The 23,031-nt window shown below is 34.7% G+C and overlaps 1 protein-coding gene across 9 annotated transcripts in view; it reads right to left on the reverse strand.

The window, feature by feature from the left end:
- LOC121871060 (segment polarity protein dishevelled homolog DVL-3-like) overlaps positions 1 to 22,553 on the reverse strand; it is a 41,448-nt gene extending 18,895 nt beyond the window's left edge. For 3 of the 9 annotated variants that reach the window (XM_042373163.1, XM_042373169.1, XM_042373161.1), the window contains exons 1-7: positions 22,303 to 22,553; positions 14,963 to 15,032; positions 13,386 to 13,468; positions 11,635 to 11,717; positions 8,175 to 8,240; positions 4,186 to 4,266; positions 405 to 548 (exon numbers count right to left, since the gene is read on the reverse strand). In XM_042373163.1, the coding sequence (XP_042229097.1) occupies positions 405 to 548; positions 4,186 to 4,266; positions 8,175 to 8,240; positions 11,635 to 11,717; positions 13,386 to 13,468; positions 14,963 to 15,032; positions 22,303 to 22,463 (688 nt within the window). In that variant the 5' untranslated portion in view covers positions 22,464 to 22,553. The remainder of the gene's footprint in view (positions 1 to 404; positions 549 to 4,185; positions 4,267 to 8,174; positions 8,241 to 11,634; positions 11,718 to 13,385; positions 13,469 to 14,962; positions 15,033 to 22,302) is intronic. The other 6 variants (XM_042373162.1, XM_042373166.1, XM_042373164.1 and 3 more) reach the window with 6 other exon arrangements.
- Positions 22,554 to 23,031: the final 478 nt, after the last annotated feature.

The raw sequence follows: 23,031 nt of genomic DNA on the forward strand, positions 1-23,031 counted from the left end.
ATTACATTGTAGAAAGTTTTTGACCAGTGTATCAGTACAGTATAGAAATAGATTATGATCAGTACAGTCTCTCCTCGACTTACGACGGGATTCCGTCCCGATGACCAGGTCGTAAGTCGAAAAGGCAAAAATAACACAGTACATAGAAATTCTAAAATGGGTGTCTCTTTTCCTTCTCAGCACCATGAGAACTCTCACTTTTACACTTGCCAGCCATTTTAAAGGGAATTACAAACTAAATTTTGTCAGTACACAGCGCAATCACTAACATCGGAATTCAAAAATACGTAATAAGAAAAATATTTTGATACGACCATGGCCGTCGTATGTCCGGGTTGTCATAAGTCGAGGAGAGACTGCATAGAAATAGTTCATGATCCTAAGAGGATTAATTAAATCCTTACCTGTAGTTGTGGCAGTGATACGACTGGAGGCATCATCATCAGAATCAAAAAAGCTAGTAGACTCTAGATCAGAGCTAATCATGGAAGAGGATTCGTAACCGTGGTGACGAGGCACACGACTTCCATGACCATTGATGCGCATTGCTACAGAAATACAAAAAGTTAGTCCTCCACAGCAAGAACACCCCAACACTATCACATCTACCTGTCCATATTTCAATATTTCTGGCATTAAGTTCCACCTGAAAATGATTGAAAAGACTAGAATTGGCTCTGATAAGACATGCCTCTGGAGTTGGCCCCATTCTCTCACAAGAGCTATGGTGCAATTAACAACTTTCATGCAGTAAAATCCAGCAATATCACAGAATTATGTACAGTTATACCATGTGAAGTACTGTAGTTTTTTTGTGAAGTTAAAATTAATTCGAAAAAGAGGGAAACTGTAGTCATGTTACAAGCCAACACAAAAGTTAACATACAAATAACACTCTCGTAAATCAAAGTTGAACAATCATACAATAACATGCATACAAAAAAATAAAAAATAAATAAAAAAATCCATACTGTACATTACATGAAAGAGGGAGGATGAAGAAAAAAAGGGGGGTAAGAAATATTTTACTGTTCTCAACGACACAAAACATACCGACAGGCAAAATCTCCAGCTTGCAATTAATCTCAAACCTTAATTGTGAACTCCAAAGTTGCTAAGTTCAGGGGTGAATGAATGCCTTTTGTTGCATCCTGGAGTCACCACAAAGTTGGGATATTAATATAATCTTTAAACTATCATAAGAGCAGGTGTCATGGTGATACAGTAATGTATTAGCAGAGATTAAAGTACCGGTAGATGCTTTGTATAAAGTGGCATCATCTCTCCATATGCTCAGCTAGTCTACAACTTGGATGGCAATATATATTTTCTCTCAAAATCATTAACACATGTAATTCTGTTATATAACATAATTGTTGTTTTATTTCTATTATTAAAATAGTAGATTCAGCATACTGTACGTGTCACTGTGTATACAGTACTAACATCATAGACCACATCTAAGTTAGTGAAAAATGTCTATAACTGTACACTACATGCTTTAATTATACTGCATGGCACAGTATTAAGGTAAATATGCTGTAACTTAAGTACAGTAATTGACATATCTTTCACAAATGCTACTACAGTATACTGTATACAATATATTGTTTTACCATTCATGTCACCTGATCTAGTGTAACCTACACATTAATAAAGTACATGTACTGTACTGTATGTCTAATGTACAACACACCCAGAGAGTATAAGTTAAGCCTAAGCAAACACACCAGTATGCCAAGTCAAAATTCTTAAATCTGGACTGACAATTTATGAATGACTTTTGAAATGAACATAAGACCTTGTACCCTTGAAAAGTACATCAGAATGCCAGAAACACTGTTATTTACACTATAAACAAGTAAATCAGCATTAAATAATTCAGTGGTTTCAGTAGCAACTTATTGTCTTTATATGTACAATACTGTACAGTCCTACCCAATATACATGATTTTTAAACAAAATTATATGCTTTTAAGGGTACATAAACTTTTACATTTAATATAAAATAAGTTCACATATATTTGAAAGGAGTCTACATTAGTGGCAAAGGGGATAGAGTGTTGGCTTCTATCCTAAATATTGCTGGTTCACATTCAGGATACCCTACACTGTTTTTGTGTTTCAAAGTACTATGGGTATATCACTGTAATATCTGCTCCTGGGGTAGAACAGGACCAGCATCCCTAGTAATTCAGAGCGAAGAAAAAAGCACTAAGAGTTTAGAAGTAAAGTTCTTAATAATTCAATCTACTGACCCAGATAGCAATACTGTACTGTATCTGTTTGTTTCAAGGAATCTATAATGCCTTACTAAGTGTCCAAAATATATTTTAATTTTCTTCCTTCTCATTTTTTTCCATGTCTATTATGTTTTCTATTGCCATTTTTGGGTGATCATGTATATAATTTTTTGGACATAAGTGCAATACAGTAGTGTCCTGTAAAACATGCCACATTAGGCAAATTTAACATCTTAAGGTACAATATTTACACCTCTTTCTTAATAATGTTTTTATGAGAGAAGTATACACACATAAACAACCATACTGTGAACATGTTTTACTCACCAATGAAATGACAATGAACTTTGAGGGTGAAGGGTTAATGATTCAAGGCCTCAAACCCATCAAACATTACTTAAAACCTTTTCTATCTTTTCAAAGTTAGTACTATTTTCCTGGGCCCCTGTTACTTTACACATTACTCTTCTGATTCAGTATAAATCTCTTGATTTTCCTACACTGACTGCATATTACTGATAATGTTTATCTCAATTAACCTAGTTGGACTATTAAAGGTTTGTACACTAAGATAAATCACAAATTTTTTTTTCCAAATTACACCAGCGTTTCCCTGTCACTAGACCCTAACTACATATAATATGCTTACCCGGTACTTAGCATTAGCCGGGTACAGTACAATATTACAGTGAAGTACAGTGTCACTGTAGATCTGGAGCTGGTTTCGCTACCGTTACTATTAAAAAAAATGCAATAAATAAAATATGTATGTAACATGCTGCCTGATTGAAAACACCAGTTCCATTCTTCTGTTGCAGTTTTAAACCAGCCTTGCAAGGAATTTACAAAATACTTCTCTAAAATAACATTTAATTTAAAATGGTCTTTAGTTTAACACTCGTCTCTGCAATGCTGATGCTTTTCATCTGCCTAACATATTTCAATATTATCTACCTTATTTAATTCATCTTACAAAGTCAACTACAGTATACTGTAGTTATAAAATATGATACTAACACCAAAACTTATACTCTACAATTAAGTGTACAGTTGGCTAAAAAGTTCTCGAACACTCTGTAATATAATACAACAAAACCAATGAGAAATCTGAACATTGCTCTCTAAGGAAGTTTTACTGCAAATTGAATTACTTCTTTTTTCCTGTAAATATTATACTGTATATATGAACAACATATATTATTACGATACACTGAGTCACTTCGCAACTAGGCACACCAACCTTTCTGAGATGACAAGAGCCATAGTACTCATCCTGAAATCTGTCATGCCCAGCTGTTCAGGAACTCATTTTGCTGACTGAACACTGATTACAATTAACATTACAAAAAAATAACATAACTATCAGAATTTGCCCAATTAGTCTATCCCAAAGGTGACCAAGTCTTAAACACCACAAGCTCTCTAGTTTCTAGAAGTAACATGCATCCCAAACATAGAACTCAAGCCTTGAATTCATGGTATAATTGCCAATGAATATATTGCATATGAATCAGAGACCAAGGAAAGCCAGGTCCTTCAATAATGTATTTTTTTGGTTTGAGAGAGAGAGAGAGAGTGTTCGTGTAGCATACATGTACATTATTTCTCTTAGTCTTCAGGCACAAAGAACCTCAGATAAAGTTGTTGTCAAAGGCAATCCCACAAAATCAAGGACAGAATATACACAAATTTACACATAATCTACGCACAGTATTAGAAGTAACACCCGCACCCAAAAAATTAAGCATCAAGAAATAAATAATGTTAACCAAGATTTTAGTATTATGTAGCTACTCCAACATACACATGCTAAGGGTAACAAAGTTTAAAAAAAAGTTAATAAATAAATACATAAAAATAATAATACAGTACTGGATACCCCCAAAAAAAAACGCGGGAGTTAAATTTAACTTTTATGGATATCAATGTTAACATTTCTTACATGTGGGAGCATGGGGATAAAAGGATGGCCCCGTGATCTTGGACGCGTTACTGGTAACAGGTTTTCCAATATGGCTGCCATCTTTTGATTGAAAGAAAACCTAGTTTAACACATATTTACCTTCTGACTGGTGACATAAGTCTATACATTGTTCATAAGACCAATAATTTTGAAAACAGCTGTGGGCAGAGATTGAAAAAAGTACCTTTCTATTTCTTTTAACGTATAATGAAATATTAAAAGCCATCTGCATTTTATTGCATTAATTATGTCATTAAGTTTGGCCCAAGGTACATATTTTTGACAGGAGAACCAGATCAATGATGCCAGTAAACAATTTCCTATCCTAGATGCAGTATATACTTCAACTTAAGTAAAAACTGCATTGTCTCTATTAACTTTTTTGTTAATTGGTCACAGGGTACTGAGAATGAAAAACCTTTGTTAAACCTCTTTAGTTACTATCAACCCTCACTACCGAAATTGCTGAAAACTTAACAACATAAACATTATTTAATGAGGAACTCTTACAGTATTAGTTGGGGTGCCACAAATTTAGGTTAGTTACCACTTGTCTGCATAAAAAACATATAAAGTGCTAAAAGGACAAAGGTGGCCTAAGAAACTATAAACATGGGGATAACTAAGAGAATGAGAGCAGGATTAACTGAGAATGGCATTTGAGGAAGGACTGGTCCTTGTTAAGTTCAATCATGTGGGGCACACTCATAGTGTGTGGTCAAACCATAAAATGGAAAAGATAATATCGTTACTCATCCTAGATTTCTTCTACCCAGTTTTGTTTATCTATACAATAATGTATACACATACTATACAACAATCTTTACCTTTCCCGATAGTGGTGTGTTATGTAAAACCATTATGTTAGCCAGTCCATTCAAAGGACAATGATCATATAAACTTACAATCTTCATGTACAGTTGTCTCCATTTATAATTGGTACAGTGGCTGGTGTTTAGTGAGAAGTGGCACCACCAAACAACAGATAGGAGCCAATGACACTCTATTTGGTAATCTATATTAAAACTATAACCATGCAGGTAATGTGCACATTCACAGATAGAGGAGGGCTGCTTATTTAGCATCCTTGTTCTGGTTACTATTGCAAAGGTATTTCTGCCCATTCTGCTAGTTTTACTACAATATAAATAAACAGTAATGCCACATCTCACAAAACGTGCCAGCCAATGTCCCCTTTACAAATGGAGGAAACTGTACACAAACAATTTTCAATAAAAATTTGTAACATTTTAAGATGTTTTAAGGAATGGTTTAATTTCATTAAAACATATCTCAGCTTTTATAATTGGAGTTTAAGAGGAAATGAGATATGATAAAAAAAAGAAAAGAATAATTTACAAAAAAAATTATAGAAAGGAATCCTTTCATAAATTGGGGAATGCCTGTATTATGCTGAATTAGACCCTACAAACCCCAATCTCCTAAAATGAGAGACAATCATCACCTTTAACACAGAAATATATTTCACTATCAATTCCACATCTTAAAACTACACCTCTATGGATATAATTCTAACAAAAAAGTACAGCATAATACTGCTGTAAAATTCAATCAGATTAAATACTGAGGCACTGGGGAGGTTCTGTTCATTGCAGATCACTGAGGGTGAGGCAAGATAAAGAAATAACACTGCTCTGAAAAGTGTCATCCTAATCAGCATTACTGTCAACAAATGGGCAAGGAGCATTAACCAGCCTTCTCATTTTTTTTTTTAAACTAGGAGGCAAGAGAATCCAGGAGGGTTCAGTGGACAGGGTTGGACAAACATAAGGATGAATTTTATGAGGCTGTTTCCAGTCTTCTTTTACAAAATATAGTAGAAATAATAATGTATATTCTCTTTAATTACAGAGGCAATTACAGTTAAAATCAATGGCTAAACTTGGTAAACAAGCAGTAATTTATAGCTACTATCCACCTGAAAATGAGAAGGCTGATCACATTCATGTATGTTGTCAAAAACATAAAACTATTGCATCCACAATTTATCTAAAGTCTCTGTAAACCAGACAACCACATAATTAAGCCACATTCATCATAACTCTGACAACACAGAAACGACCCTACAGATTACAGGTACATTAAAGGCAAGCCTCACTTTATCATGTTGGGGAAATAGACCTAGAATATCATCTACCAATACATACTGTACATACAAAAATCTAATATGTAACATACCATACAGACACCACCCACACAAGAGGAGGACAAGTGCAATAATAATAATAATAATAATAATAATAATAATAATAATAATAATAAACTCTATCTTCAAGGTTTCAACATGATAAAATTATCAGAATGATAAGGGCTAAGCTCTCAAGTCATAAGTTCATAGCATTTAGACATGCTTGTCAAACTCAATAAAACTTTTTCTAACTTGGTGACCTAAATCTCAAATTTTGGATTGAATTTTACTTTTTTTTTGAACACAGGCACTTCATGCTTAATGAACAAAATATACATTAGTGAACAACCCTAACAAACCAAGTGCGCAAAAACACATAAAATACTAGAAGCACAGATTGCATTAATAAATCTGCCACTACCCAAGTCAATACAGTAGCATTTAACTTTGACATAAAATTACAATAACAGTTTGTAAATAAATCATAATGTAAAAAAAAAAGAAAAACTACAAGGAAAGGTAGAAACAGGCAAACTACTAAGCTGAAAGCTTATTAACCCATACTTAAGTGTTCTTTAAGCTAAATAAATTACTGTAAATTTCAGGAAGAGACCACCATAATGCACCACATTAATTCATAAACATGATTTACATGTTTTACACCACCATAAAAGCTTTTAGTAAATAAATTATCCAATTTAATAGGAAAAAATATATTAATTGCCACGAATCACCTCCAGAGGAAAGTACGCAGTACAGGGGGTCCTCGTTATAAGTGTTCATTATAAGTGGTTTCACACTTTAAGTGGAAAAAAAATTGTGTACCTACTCAAAAAAGTCCCTGCAGTTAAGAGGATTCTAGGGCTGAAATCTGTCAACCATTGGGAGCACAAGTGTTTGAGCCTTCCATTCTCTTATAGGTCACCCTTCTCACCCACGCTATGAGTGTTCAGTACCAATCGCTAGTGTCCACAGACATTATTTTGATGTGCACCAAGAACTATAATTACAGCATCAACTTTGTTGTGTCTTTGGTGGACTGTTTTTGTAGCCGTCAGTTCCAAACCGAAGCAAGGTGGTGTAGTGGCTAAAAGGAAGTGTAGCAGCTATGGGATGGATGTGATTTTAGAAGTTATATGTCAGAGAAAAGTGGTGAGCATGTCTCAATGAACCACTTTCATTGAAACGAATGTGCGGGTGCATGGTTAGGTGGCATGCACTCCATCAACACACCGACCCCAAACGACTTTAAGTACTTTAAATAAGCAGTAGTTAAATAATTTCATAAAATAATGTGTAATCAAATGTTTAACAAGTGTTTCTAAGTTATATATGTAACTGTTAAGAGGTATCAAATTAACCTTTATGAGTGTCTGTCACAATGTGATGGTCCTAATTAGACCCTATTCCTATTAATTCTTATGGGAATTAATTCCCCTTTATAAGTGGTTCCATTATCAATTGGTTTTTTTGATCCTTATTAACCACTTATAACGAGGACCCCGTATCATATACCGTACTGTATTACAAGGTTACAACATTTTCACTGCATAAGTTAGCTTAATGAAGTGAAAGCCAATCCCTAAACCTGAGCAATGAAGGTTTGCAAGTCGAAAAACCAGTCTGTTAAAATTCATCTTTGTTCAAGAGGCACCTCCACCTGATAGGGAACAGCACTTCTTTCAAATACAGGGAATGAGGCTCAAGATTACTGTTACACTGACAAAGCACAAGGCACAGTAATGATAGATCTGCAGAAAAGTAGAAGGCTCAGCCAAGATTATTTATTTTTCATCGCCAATTCTTAAAAGGTACTTACGATCCACAAAGTGTCGGTCATTGTATTTATCATACTTATGGTGTCGCGAACTTCTGTGGTGCCGCTCTAAAAATAAAAATTAACAAAACATACTGTAAACTAAAAGGCAAAAAACACAAAGAGATGGGGATGAAATCATCCGTCTATTAAACTCATGACAATATCCTTGATAAAAAGAACAGTTGACACTGTACACAACAGAGGGAAAAGGGAAGAATAACTATGGCTGTCTAAAGCAAAAGAGCTCTGTGTTTATACTTCCAATTCTCATCACAGGTGGTATCCAACCAAACAGAATATTGCAAAACACACACATCCTCTTAAAGGACCTTAATCAACGAGTCATTTAAGATACAATACATGTTTGTAGACTCCTATTGGGATGAATACCTTCCTATCGAAATTGGGAAGTAGAGACTCCCAAAACAGAGCAACCAGACAGAGAAGTTTCAGGTTTTAAACTATTCTGAGTCAACTACAGCAGTCATTCCTCATGCATATAACCTTTTAATTTCCATCTATGAACTACAATTAGGCTTGAAACAGAAAATAGTACTGTATTCAAAATTTTAAGAAAATATAAAATAATATTGATAATAAGAATAACTCTCTTCAATATGCATACCGGTACTTCTTATATTTAAAGGTGGTTGGTGAAAGCTTAGCCTCCTAACATACGCTTCAGCAAAATACATTCTTGCAATTATATCAAATTTTAAGTCTTCTTGAAGTTTAATCACACAAATGTCATGTAAAACTTAAAATTTTCTCATTTATACTACAGTAAGTGCTCACCTTCATTAACATTAGAATATAAAATTTTCATTAGAAATACCAAACTGTATGCCACAACATAAAACATGTAATTATCACTACTATACACACTCAACAGCATTCTGACACCATCAGTTCCTTATTTTATCCATTAAGCTAAATTATTTAAATCTTAAAAAAAAAAAATTATGGCCCATAGTTCCACTAATATAAAAACTAATCTTCATGATAATTTGAGTTTGCAACAAATGTACTGTACGTACAAGTGATTATTAAATCATATACATAAACACACAACGGAGGACTGACGTAAAAAATAAATATGGTAGAGGTGACAAGCAAGAGGTCTGAAAACAGCAAAATGAGAAGTCTAAAACTGGGCAAGGGGTCAAGGGGTTTGATTTTGGCCCATTTGAGGTTTTTTTTGGAGTTGGGTCCATGACGGGGGAGTAGGGAGTGGCCTCCAGAGGGACTGAATTTGAGTGGTCAGATTAAAGAACAAGGACTGGCAAGTTTCCCTGAAATTATTGGCTGAGGCAATGTTCCTCATTATGAATCACCAAAGTTACCAACACAAAGAGAAAATTACCAATATGTCTGATTTTATATAAAGGATATTACATACATTTTCCAGTGACAGCCTGTTCTGTACACTGTACAGTGGTCCCTCGGTTAACGAGCGCCTCGGTTAACGAGTTACCTTCCATAAGATTTTTAACTTCGGTTAACGAGCAATCCCTCGATTGACGAGTTTCTTACGAGCCGACCTCCACGTGTTTTAGCTTGCATTTGGCGGTCCACCATCTGTAGTACTAGTCCGCCAATACAGTAATCGGTTCTAGGGCTTAAATTCCTTACCCTTTTAGTAAATATCAAGAAGTTTATACTATTCAATCATTTTAAAAGTTTAATATTAAATTTTTTAGTCACTTTAACAATTTTTGAACATAATTGAAGGTAGGGTCACTAGTTTGTGGCACGCCATCCAGCCTGCCAACCCAGCATACAGGCGTCAGTCTTTGTGTCTTTTCAGTGGAGGTAACATCTTGCTTGAGACTCTCAAACTAAATGCTTTTTTTCTGTGTTTGCAAGCAAATTATTGGTCATTTTGAAATTTATTTTACATATTGACAATATATAATGCAGTGCAGTGTTGATTTAAAGAAAATAATCTTGAATTACACCAAGAGAACTGAAATTTTATGGGTGAAAAGGCACCATGGGGTGACTTATCTTCCACCCCAATGCCTTCTCTTCTCCCTTCTCTTCCACCCACATTCTAATTCCCATCATCATCATCCAGGAGCCTTCTTCATACACACCTCAAACTAAGTGTACTTTTCTACCTTTTTTGCTGAATTTAGGCAATTTTCGGTGAGCTGGAACCAATTACCCAAAAACCCATTGAAACAATGGTTTTGGTTAACGAGCAACCTTCTAGAACGGATTGTGCTCGTTAACAGAGGGACCACTGTACTGTATACGTGCTTCAAAATACCAAGCTAAATCAAGACAGTCACTACTTGCTGCACAATCTATTATACTGATGGTAAGAGATATTTCAAATATCATGGTCATGAATTTATATATGATGTGCATATGGTGTAAATGTTGAAGCAAAAATACTCAAAAAATAAAAATTTTATATCCTTTTGGCTGAGCTATTAGTTGATACAAAAATGAAGGAAAAAAAATGGCATTAAACTACCTCTTGATTGGGCACAAGATCAAAACGCTCCAATTTCATTTGGCTTTTTAACCATATCTTTTCTAATTGTAAATTTCAATATTATGGGATTACATTTGAAAAGTTATAATTTACACCAAGAGATGAGGCCATCATCTAGGAAAAAAACAAGATCCAATTATATGCAATAGACGACATTATATATCATAATGAGTAAACCTATTAGTAAACCTTTGTTATTCACGGGGGTTAGGTTCCAAGGAATGGCGTGAATAGGCAAAACCACGAATAGCAACTTACACTACCTTAGTGCACTACTGTATAACTATACCTAACAACTGACCAGCCATGGCAGCACTCATCCCATTTTTTAACTTATCTAATAATTCAACTTTCTTTGTCAGGATCATCACCGACTTCTGCCTTTTACGTTTCACTCCACTAGCATCACTAGCACTGACACTAGGCAGTCTTTTAGGGTCCATTTCACACAGAAACACTAAAGCTTTGACCACAACACAAGAGATGCTGCATCGCAGGCAATGGTTGAGCACAAACAAGGAAGAGGACACGCTGCAGGTGCGTAGTAGTGACTCGTTGCGCTGCGGAAGAGGCTCTTAAGCTAGCCACCATCTGCTTACCACAAATAGTTGAAACCGCGAATCGCAAACCCGCGAATAACAAGGGTTTACTATGCAACTACAGTGTCAGCAAAGTTTTGTGGAAGAGAAATATAAAATTATCTTCAAACCTAGAATCATCTGTTACACAGTGCAATATAGAAGGCCCTGGAATTAATTTACTTACATTTGGATAAAGCTCTTGCAAAATGACTCTGTGGGTACAATTGTCCGTGAGTTGTATCTTTGTGACCTCCATGAAGTATGATCTACTCTCTTATTATTGAACTAGTAGAGGACAATAATTAGAATCTGAAGAAAACAAATGACCTTATGGGAAGAATGGTTAGCACAAAAACACAAAACTTATGATGCGCACCATGCTCACCTCTCCGGGTGGAGATAACGCTCTCTGTTTCAGTACATGTTGAATCCTCCAACTGACTTGTTGTATCTCCATGGCTGTTGAAACAAATGTTCATTAATAATCAAACATCATTATGAATATACAATAATTATTAGCCATATCATGACAACACCTTTGTAACCTTTTTTTATACAGATTTTTAACCAAACAACCTTTACAAATAACAGTATAAGTAACAAGGTCGCCTCATCTGGCCATCACCCTATGACTTTTCAATACAAAATTTCTAGTGCACAATTTCTTAGAATACTCTCATACTGCCAAAAATACTCAAAACCAGGCCCGAGAACTGCAATTATGGAAAAAGTGTGAGACTGGGTGTGGAGACAAGAAGGCTGCCTTAAGTCCCCTTGCAGGATCCAAGAGCAAGACCTTTGGTGGGAAGTCAAGAGGAAAAAGCTTTCCCCAGATGCTGATGGACTTTGACAATTAAACTCTGGTTTGGTAAAAAAAAATATTTTACCCCTATAGGTAGAGAACATTTTATTTTGCTAACTATATCCTCAAATAAGTGCTCAGTAACATAGATCTACCTGAATGTTGTCTTTAATGATTTTATACCTAGTTAACTGTGTTATATCTCTGACATTAAAGGAGGATGAATTGAACTAACTCCCCCGGGTCCTTTGTTTACCTAAACCCATTTTCGAGTGTGAACAAAGGTCAGTAAGCAACATAAACAACTTCTCTCTTTTCTCTTTATAATATTCAATATCTAATGCTATGTATGCATTTATGTACCATATGATTGTCTGAATTTGAATTACAAGAGGGTACAGTATTAAGGTTTATGAGTGCAGTAGCCAAATTCATACAGCACCCCCTTCCTATTCTGAGGGTTACTAGATCCTGGAGCACTCCCAGTCCACCCAGCTGTAAATGGGTACCCAAGTTTACAAAGATAGGAAAGTGAAGGTAGATGAGTGTAGTGCCAGCCACACTGCTTCCTTGAGTACCAGTGCTGAAGAATTAGCACTGCAGTGTGCATTATCCTGGCTTATCTGTACTGTTCCTTATGGGCAGTGACCAACTTTCATTTGGAGCTTGAAAATTAATTTAGTAGAGGCATGTGACAATCCCATGATATTCATTGTCAATCTTTTGTTAACTTTGCTTATTTTATGTTGGGTTCATTAAAATAATAAAAAACAGAGGACTTCCAGAATATTATTCAACATTTTTTTTTTATTTCAAGGGTCATTAATTAACACTAATTACTCAAAATTTTAAATTATGAACCCAGATCCTTCATCAGCATGTAAAATAGTACCGTTGAAAGAAATTGGAACAAAATCTATGTCATGACCTCATCTGATGAAATGCAAGGTACTATACACCCACTGTGACTGAAGGAAATCAAGTGAGCCCCCCCCTCAACCCACTGGCACTTTCTAACACAAGTTATTAATTTACCAAGATAATTCTTTAATATCTTGAAAGTAAATACTGGTGACCCTTGGACTTATTTCCATTATCAATCAACTTTATACAGGGGGTCACCAATACAGTACAAGATATTTCAAACTGGTGAATCCACACCTTTGAAGTTTGAATCAACTTATCCCATCATTCTAAATTTAGTGTTTAAACGATATACAGGTGTATACTGGATAGAGGTACAAGAAAAAATTTGATACATCACCAGGGAAGACATTAAAATTATAAGGATAAGCCTACCATAATACATTTAGACTGACACTCACTGATATGGAGGCGGCCGGCCGCCCTCCACCTCCGCACATTGTGACACATTATCTGACACAACGCTGCTATCTGCCGATACAATCTGCAAACAAACAATTGCTTGGTGAGAAATTTGTAATACTATACAATTCAGAGATTAAAAAATCTCCAACTTAGTCAACAGCTGACTGAGCAAGTAATATATGAAGCCTACGAGTCCTGTAGCTAATGCCACATGTCATATGGGTAAGCATAGGCTCACTAACCTTCCTTCATGCTTTTATGATGACACAAGACTCCTTGATATATATATATATAAATATATATATATAAATATATTCAACTGCTGATAAAAAAATTCAACAGGGCATTGGCCTAATTTCATGAATCGAGAGAAACATCCACACTGTGTATACACTACCACTTATATTAGACATATGCACCCAACTCAGACCTCAGACTTTTAAACTACTGTATTCTTATATATCACTCACTTGATATATTTAATCTACCAGTAACTTTGCTTATTCTAAATTCAAGTTTCATGAGAGGGAGGATGAGAGATGATGAGGACAAATAAGGAAACATTTGTTCAGATACTGAAGGGGTTTATACTTGTTAAGATTCTTAAGGCATTTGTACTTTCAATTCTGAAGGGGCTTGGGAATACAGAGAAAATAACAATACCGATGACTCATGTGACAAGAGGGTTAACTGTTATGTGTCAGATTCAGGCACATTATACATGACCATACTGAATAGTTTTTTCCTAGAAATTTTTATTTTTGCTAAAGTGACAGTTATACTCAATTTTTTCAGCTTTAAGTGGTAACCGCTGTATCCAACAGGTCTCTTATAGAAACCCGGATATGAAAAGAAAACAAAATCTAACTTTCAGAATAATTACAATCATGTGTCTAGGTCCAGTGAACCTTGGGTTTTAAACCTGTTTGCTTGCTGGCTATATATGAGTCAGCTGAACCAGGAACAAGGTTTTGAACTTAGCATTAAGACAAATTCAGCAGTCCTTAAATCTTTGTGCTGTACAGTATATGGGAATTTATGACAGTAAAGTTTACCAAAATTTTATACAACTTAGTTCTGATGTACTGTACTACAGTAAAATATTTGCTAACTTCATATCAGCACTGAATAATTTAGTTTACAAATAAAAAAGAAATGATGAGTTGTAATCAGATACATTACTGTACAGTACGTACATGATTAAAGATTAGTACAGGTAAATCCTTAAAGCACAACAAGTGCTTTTCTGATTTTTAAACAAATAATTTGAAGAAAAAAATCTAACAAACACAAATCAGCTGCTGTTACTGTACTATTTTGCTGAGGCATGACATGAAAAATCATTTCAGTAAACTTTTGATCAATAGTTAAATTAGTTTGCAATCAAATTTGTAGACAGCTAATAAAGTTGAAAACGTTATTGAAAATGTCTGGATATTCTTTGGAGAAAAATTACTACAGAGTCGACTCCAAAATCTTTAATTTTAATCATAACAACGAGTCAGAGTCTCCACCTACATTACTCATTTGAATTTTACAATTCAATCACAGCCCTCATAAAATTTTTACTCACCCAAGAAACTACCCTGCCGTTGAAACATGGAAGCGGTGCATCATCGTCTATAATTTCTTCTTTGACTACCCTGAAAAATAAAATAAGGTAACATTATTACCTGTAGCTATATGTTGTACAGTATATACCTTGTACATGACTCTGTAATCCTGTGATTCCTACCCAAGGTAATGGATTATTCAAGACATAACAAGGTGGTTCAAAATTAAAGTTCTAAGTTACAGACAATACTGTACTGTAATTAGTGTGTGAAGTAACAGGGATAATCCACACAGATATTTGGGACTTGATGAGGAAGAGTGGCATAGTAGAACACATTTCTTACACCGGTAAAAGTGACTGATGCCTTCGTTCTTGAATCTGGCTACCGAGTATTATAGAGGGACAAGACTTAAAAAAGTGAAATTTAATTAGTGTCATCTGATTATGAAACTCTCCGATAGCCAGAGTTGAAATTTTCTGGGAAAATCAATTTTCCGAGGGGCACATTTTCCTGAAAATTCTGAGAAAATTTTCCCGATACCCGTAAAATTCCGGGGATGGGTGAGTTTTTTTCCGGCTTCGAGAGTCGTCTCCTTACCCGGAAATCTCTCATTCCCGGAGGTGCTCTGCACCAATTGTTCCGACTAACAGAGATATCACTGTACTTTGTGGAAACCACTTATCTACAGACATTCAACCAATAGAAACATGACTATGTCCCCCAAAACCTTTTCAGTTAGGAAAGGCAAAAATGGGAAAATAAAAAAGAATAACTAAGATCTGAAATTTAGAAGGAGCCTAGCATAAATTCTGGAAGGCAACGTTGTACAGTAATTAAAGTCAAAATCCTAGAGAACTTGAATATTCCAGTTCCATCTACTGGTTGTTTGACCGAAACTAAAAAATTCTTATAGTACAGTAGTGTGTCAATTTATTGCCATACAGGGTAGTATTGGCTTCTTTTTTTTTTTTTTTACATTAAGTCCCATGAAAAACGTATCCACCTAAGAATCACAAGTCAAACTGATCATTTGAGCCAAGCCTCCAGTACAATATGCTTGGAGAAAATTTTTACACTTAAGTATACTGTACTATACAGTACTTTGAATAATGGTTAGACATATGTTTGAGTAGTTAGCTTACTGCCATTTGCTTATTTTATGTTGGGTTCATTTAAATGACAAAAAATTAGAGATCTTGAAGAATATAATTAAATACAATAAGTAAAATTCTTAAACTCATTACCTAACTCAAAAATAAATTACTTGTTTTTATATACAGTACCATACTTATTGTTTCCCATATTTATAAACCTTCTTTGTGGTTATATAACTGTGGCAAGGAAATTCTTAATACATTTACAAGCTCCTTTGAAAAAGCTACAGTACTGTAGTGTCTGGAAATGGTAAACTGAAGTACAGTAATTAAATCATTGGTCTGGCTTACAGGGAGGATAAAGAGTTTGGTTCCAGCCTAGAGGGCACTTACACAATTTTATAAATATCTAGATTCTAGGGCATATGTTGTACCTTGCAAACATTGATTAAAAAGATTTTTCTAACAAGTAAAAAACACTGTAACAGATCAGAAAATTATTGCTGTCAAATCTATTCAGTGAGCCATCCCCATGCATGAGTGAAGAAATTTTAAACTAGACGATTGAATCTGACGGAGGATATATGAAATAAGAACAACACTCTTGAACTATATACAGGGTATTTCAAACTTCCTTGCAGTCCAGTGAAAAAATCCCCCTATGATGAGGGCAAACTACAAATATTTATGAGTGTTATACTAAAGTAAAAGAAGATACTAAGAAACAATTATGCCTAACAAGTTCTTACCAGTGAATTTTAAATACTTCATTAAACATGGACTATCAACTTTATAAAAGAATAAGTTGCTCATATGTTGTGGTATAAGTTTACCAATGAACTGTTATAATACTGCTCTAATGAGAAAATGGTGATATGCAAGCAGTTTTGGAGGTCTTGAGTCAACACTTTAAATGCTATTTTGTAATTATCAAGTTGTGTAAACATGTAACCTTTGAAAAACAAAAGATAATAAAGATAAATATCTTGTATCTAGTGCAAGGTGATACTGTATTCTCATAGTCATCCAAGAGATAAAGGTGAAAGTTGTTGGCTCACATTACCTTGTCCTACAACCTCTTCAACATGGCATCATCATTCCAAACCACAACCCTTTCCTTCATGTACAAATCTGTTCTAAACTTTATGCACCAGAAGCAGCTGATCCCCAAATATCAACTCAAATGAATAACAGGAAGTACTGTGGATGAAAATTTAAATGAACAATACAGGTATTAAAAAATGTAAATGGTATATTCAGTGAGAAAGATTTAAATGAAGTTATTCCAAGTGTAATGAAGAGTGAGATGAGAAGAGATACAAAACATTAGGTTATATGACCAAGAACAAGAGGTCAAAAGATGGACCTAGAAATGCTGCACCTTATAACCTTTTCACTGCAGCTCCATTCTAAACCTCAAAGTGAAGCATTAAACAAGATATTGCCACTCAAAATTATTAAACAACTTACAAAAGATCAAAGGCTTATTAATAAAGTTAAGATTTTTTTTACATATTACATGTATCTATAACATAAATTTAAGATGATTACTGTACTGTAATTAAAATTTTGCAACATAAACTTCCTTTTGGAGGCATCATGTTGTGTTAAAATTAATTATAGTATTTGGTTCTGGTTTACTACAAGGCATACTTTGGGTTAATAAATATAATGCTGTACTGTACTGTATAAAATTTGACTTGTTAAAAATCTGATTTCTTCAATTAGATTAATTTCTTATTTCTTTTTATTAAATGTTTTTGTTAAAAGAGTACCACATCCATTGTCCATTAAATAATATTTTGTTTTCATTACTTATCTATACAGTAGTTTAAACCTTAGTAATTAGCAATCTTTGAGATCATAAATTAATCTAGCAGTAATTGTTTGACTTCTACCGTACATATGAAGTCAACCATACACATCAATGGTCTTGGTTTAGTACTGTAACAGTATCACTTATTACTGTACTGTAGCATCATTTTTGTCAATAATGTATAGAGCTACAGTAAAGGTATTTAAATTATACTAGACTTACTACACAACATTTGATTTTACTAGAGACTGTACAGTATATATACAGTACAAAACATTACACCTACTCTGTATTAACAAATGTAATTACCAAGAAGAAAATGCAGCATTGAGAATTCCATGTGAATCACAATAAGTATTTCACATGCCTATCAAATACACTGTACTGTACAGTAAATCTATAAATATAAAATTAAGAGTACAAGTACAGTACTGTATGACTAAAACAGGTTAAACTTGTGTTGCTAATAGCTTAATACATTTGTAAAATTACAAAACATTCACTAACAATCTACAATATCAATCCTGTACTTAAATCACTTGATCACAAATACTGTACAGTACAAGATGTCTGTAAAGTTTTCACCCCCATGGGAAATACTGTACTGTAGTATACATTCAAACTCTCACCCGGTAAAGAGAGTTTAACTACAGTATTGTAATTCCCATTAGATACTGTACCAACTTTGAACACCTGATACCCTGAATATAATCAATATAACATGTGTGAAACTCTATTGATAATTCACCATACTTTAAACACATGCTACAGTACTCATAGAATTGTCCTGCTCTCGAATCAAACTGTTAACATTGAAATCATGAAACCATGTTGATCACAAGGTTCCAGGGTCCTTCACTGCCATTAAGACATAGTCATAATGAAACTTGGTTGTAAGTTTAATTCTGGGGTTTCCATGAACTTGTACAACTGGGCTATGCCCAAGAAATCAAATAAAATGAGTAAACTAAAGATGGGATTTCACCCAATTCTTCAAGTACAGCCCCTACAAACAGGCCAAGGTGAGGCTTCTCAGTCTACACCATCATCCACTGTGCATGCCTTATGCAACCCAAGCAGGTTATAAAACAAGACGCAGGTTCACTTGACCCTCAGTTCCCAGCTCTTAAGGATCATCAAGGCGATGGAAGATCAGTCACCCAATCAATGTCTGTTATAAAATGAGACTCCAGGAACACTCCATCATTTATAACTGATACAGAAGATACAACAACTTATGTAGGCTCAACTCAGCCAGTTACAATGGGAAGGTGGATACATGAACTCCAAGCAATAGCACAACTCGCATCCAGTATTCTGGAAATAATGATTTAACACTGCAAGTTCCTAGGTCCCATGCAGGCCAACTGTGCAAAGGGATTGTCCAGAAATTCTAAAAAGGGCATGCTCTTTAATTCCCATACCTGTACTCCTCCCCAGCGAAATGATCCCAAAGACAAGCTACTAAGAAGGCTAAGGAAAACCAATCATCCAAGCTCGGTGTAACCTGGTTGTACGAGTCTAACGTACTTCACTACAATGAAAAGACCTAAATGTTCCATACTATGCCCATAATAAACAACAACAAAATTGATAAAACTAATCTGCTTACAAATGTAAATGTGAATTGCCTTTCAATACAGTAAAGTGATCCAAATCCAATCCTAAGGCTGAGGAATAGTCGAGTGCCTAATACTAAGAGTTTGTTTTTGTTAAATGGGTAGTGCAGTATGCAAAATAAACTGATGTTGATTCCAGTTCCAAAAAAGATGACACCAGTTGGTCAGTAGCATTTAAAAGTGCAACCTTGTTTTGATTCAGAGCAAAGAAGACATTTGTTTCTGCGGCAGAATAATGCTCGCTGACTTCATACAATTTGCCTCTCTGGTGTAAGGTTTTTTCTCTGTTGGTGTATCTGACTGTTGGGGCAGGCTGACTTTTCTGCACCTATAACAGCTGAAATGTATACTCTTCATAGCTATCTGAAGGAACATCATGTACAGAAACAGCTTTTGCAGATAGCAATTTGCTATTGTTTTAAAGTTTTCACCCTTGTTGAAGAGCCACTTCCTGATAGAAATCCTATTTCTGGAAGGTTAGGTAACAGGATTCGTGTTCCTCTCCTTCATCAACACTTTCTTGAGGCTGAATTTCGTCCCTTTCACCCACATGTTGCCATCTTCACTGAATAATAAGGGAAGGAATGTACTACATTCATTGTTTCCTACAGTTTTTAAAACTACTACATCTTCACTACAAGCTATGAACTGTGCCATTTTCAGTAAAGCCGCTCTTTCATTGCTTTGCTTAACAGTCTGTTAGTCTCTCAAATTCTTTTCCTTTTTGTGCTGAGTGTGAGATGTCTTCAATATCACCACTTTCTTCTCATGTTATAGCGACATATCACAATTATGGTGAGCCAATAGAAAAACCTAATACGTACAGGTAAATGGATGGTTAAGCTTTAGTTAAAGGTTTTAAATTTTTTTGTGTACCAATATATAACCAAAATTGTGCTATTCTAATAAATTGAATGGCAACTACAGGTATCTTGGTTTTATGATTTTAGACTTAGAGCAAAAAACTGCAAGGGTTGTAACTACCTAATTTGTTACTAGGTTCCTATAAAAGGCATCTACATGATCGAACCAAAAATAGCACACCAGGTCAGGTGCACCTCATTTTAGATGGTCTGACCCCCTGGGTACTTAGTTCGGAACAGGGTTTCCTGTCTTTCAGTGTCACATCGCACATCCATTTACCCATTCTCAATATTGTTTGCTCAAGCTTGCATATGGCATCCTCTTTAAACTGCTCACATTTCACTGCCATTCATCACACTTCTCATGTCAGTTGCATACATCTCCCCTTTCAAGTGGAGGGAAGGTACTCTTGGTGTCAATCAAGGCAGTAACTCCCTAAACTTCCACCAGCCACTTCTTGACTCCTACAACTCCAGCACTGATTGTGTCACCCAGGTAAAAAAACTCATAACACAGTCCAATTATATATCCCCAACACTGAGTTTCTCTAGCCTAGTTGCTACCCCAACACTGAGTTTCTCTAGCCTTGCTAAGGCTATATGGTTACCTGCACACACAGGACACTTAAAAAAGTCAGTAACACCTGCAGTCTGCCAATTATTCCACTGCACCTCTTGTACACCCACCTTCCACACACACACTACACATTAGTGCAGAAAGCACATGGCCATACTAAGGAAACTAATGTGGAACACTCAGGGAAGGGAATATTCTTTTAGTTAAGTTGGGTTTGGTTAATTTGTGTTATTGAGAATCCCAAATGGTTTTGGTAGGCAACCTCCATAAGGAAATCTTGTTCGTATATAACGTGTTTTACAGGAATATATACTTTACACATTATTTATAAAGTATTAAAACTTGGGAAAGTTTCTGTTAATGCAGCACTGTAATAAGTATACAGTATACTTTTCTTGTACGGCTGTACACAATGTGTAATTACATAAAAAATTTATACAAAATTCTCATTGAAAAGGTTTTTTTTTTAAATAATAATCTTAATCAGTAAATACAGTAGCTGTGTTTATAAAAGATATGTATTGTACTTGCAGTACACATAGTAATGTCCTTCTAAAACCTAAAACTAACAGTACAGCTTATACTAAATTTGAAGTTTGATATAGCTAAAACAGTAAAATTAGGAAATTCAATAGAAGCTCCACCAGCTCATCCATAAATTTACAACAAAAAATACAACAAAATGTCTTAGTTATTCCGAATTGTTTAAGTTGAATTACTGTATATTAAACAAAATCAGATAAAAATTAATACCTGTATACAACTGTTTCCCCCCAACAACACATCCTATGCACTCTCAGCATTCTGGCAATTTAAATAAAATATGGCACAAGTCACATCATTGTCCAAGGATTCCAAGATTAAGTAAGGCTCTTCCATTGTTTAATTCTTTCACTGGGTCTAGCTGGGGCTACAGTCATACAATTATCAGGAATCTGTTGCCATGAACATCTGCTGTTACTAAGCACCCATCAATAAAGTTTATATATGTCTTCTCGGTTTACTTTAAATATTGACTTGGTTACATCACAGTACATCTTGTAGCTAATGAGAAGTGTACATGAAGTGAAAAGTTTGTGTACAGTACAGTATTTACACCGATAAGTAGAAGACAAACAACACTTACTGATGTGGACTGTCACTTCCTCACTAGTTAACACTTTTATCATATGATCCCCGTTCATTTACACAGCTAATGATCACATAATTCATTTCATCAGTAAAATTACCAAGTAGTTTAGGTAAAATCTTAGGAGAAAATGATACAGGTCACATTGAAGGCTGGACCCTAACATAACATGACATTATTCTTTATTCTCATATATATATTACCCCAAGTTTTCCCTGACTAAATAACAATCATCAATCATCATAATTTTCCAACTTACCCAAAATCATCGTCCATAGACTTAAAAAAAAATTTATAACTTGGTCTGTTGAGAACATTCTTGAAATCTGATAACGTTACTTTATCAGGTGCTTTAGGAATTTTCACTAAATATGGAGTTTCCTCGTCATCTATGTGATAAATAATCTTAGTTTCTTCCATTTGTACACGTGTAATAAGGTCCGTAGGTCTAATGGGCGTACACCGAGACTCCCCGTGTACAGGACCGATAATATGGCTGCCACCCTAATGTTTTCCTAAGACGTTCCAATAATGTAGCTCGTGTCAGTGTATATTTTTAGGTAAATATTAATTGTTGATTATATAGCTAAGCTGTGTAGTTTATAAAAATATTTTAAGAACTTCTATATTTTTTATATTGCAATAGATAGAATTTTACTTAAGATATATTAACTGGAGTTATATTTAAAAGGAGTATACTATACGCTCGTAAACTCTTGGATTGACAAAAGGTTTCCAATCAATTATTTTTCTTCGTTATATTAGAGTCAATATCATTATAATATTTAAAGAACTGACTATTTATATATTGCTTTAACAGTATATATTGGGATTTTCATATCACAGTTGCTCTCTGCCATTTAAGAGTGTTCACTGTTATCTCGCCTTTGGGCCACGTGGTCATAAGAGCTAGTTTGCCTCGCTCAATTGTTGAGAGAAATCCTCTTGGGAAGGATATCAATCATGCCCTTTTTTTTACCGCTACATG

The sequence above is a fragment of the Homarus americanus genome, unplaced genomic scaffold, assembly GCF_018991925.1.
Source record: "Homarus americanus isolate GMGI-L3 unplaced genomic scaffold, GMGI_Hamer_2.0 scaffold52512, whole genome shotgun sequence".
Taxonomy (NCBI): Eukaryota; Metazoa; Arthropoda; class Malacostraca; order Decapoda; family Nephropidae; genus Homarus; species Homarus americanus.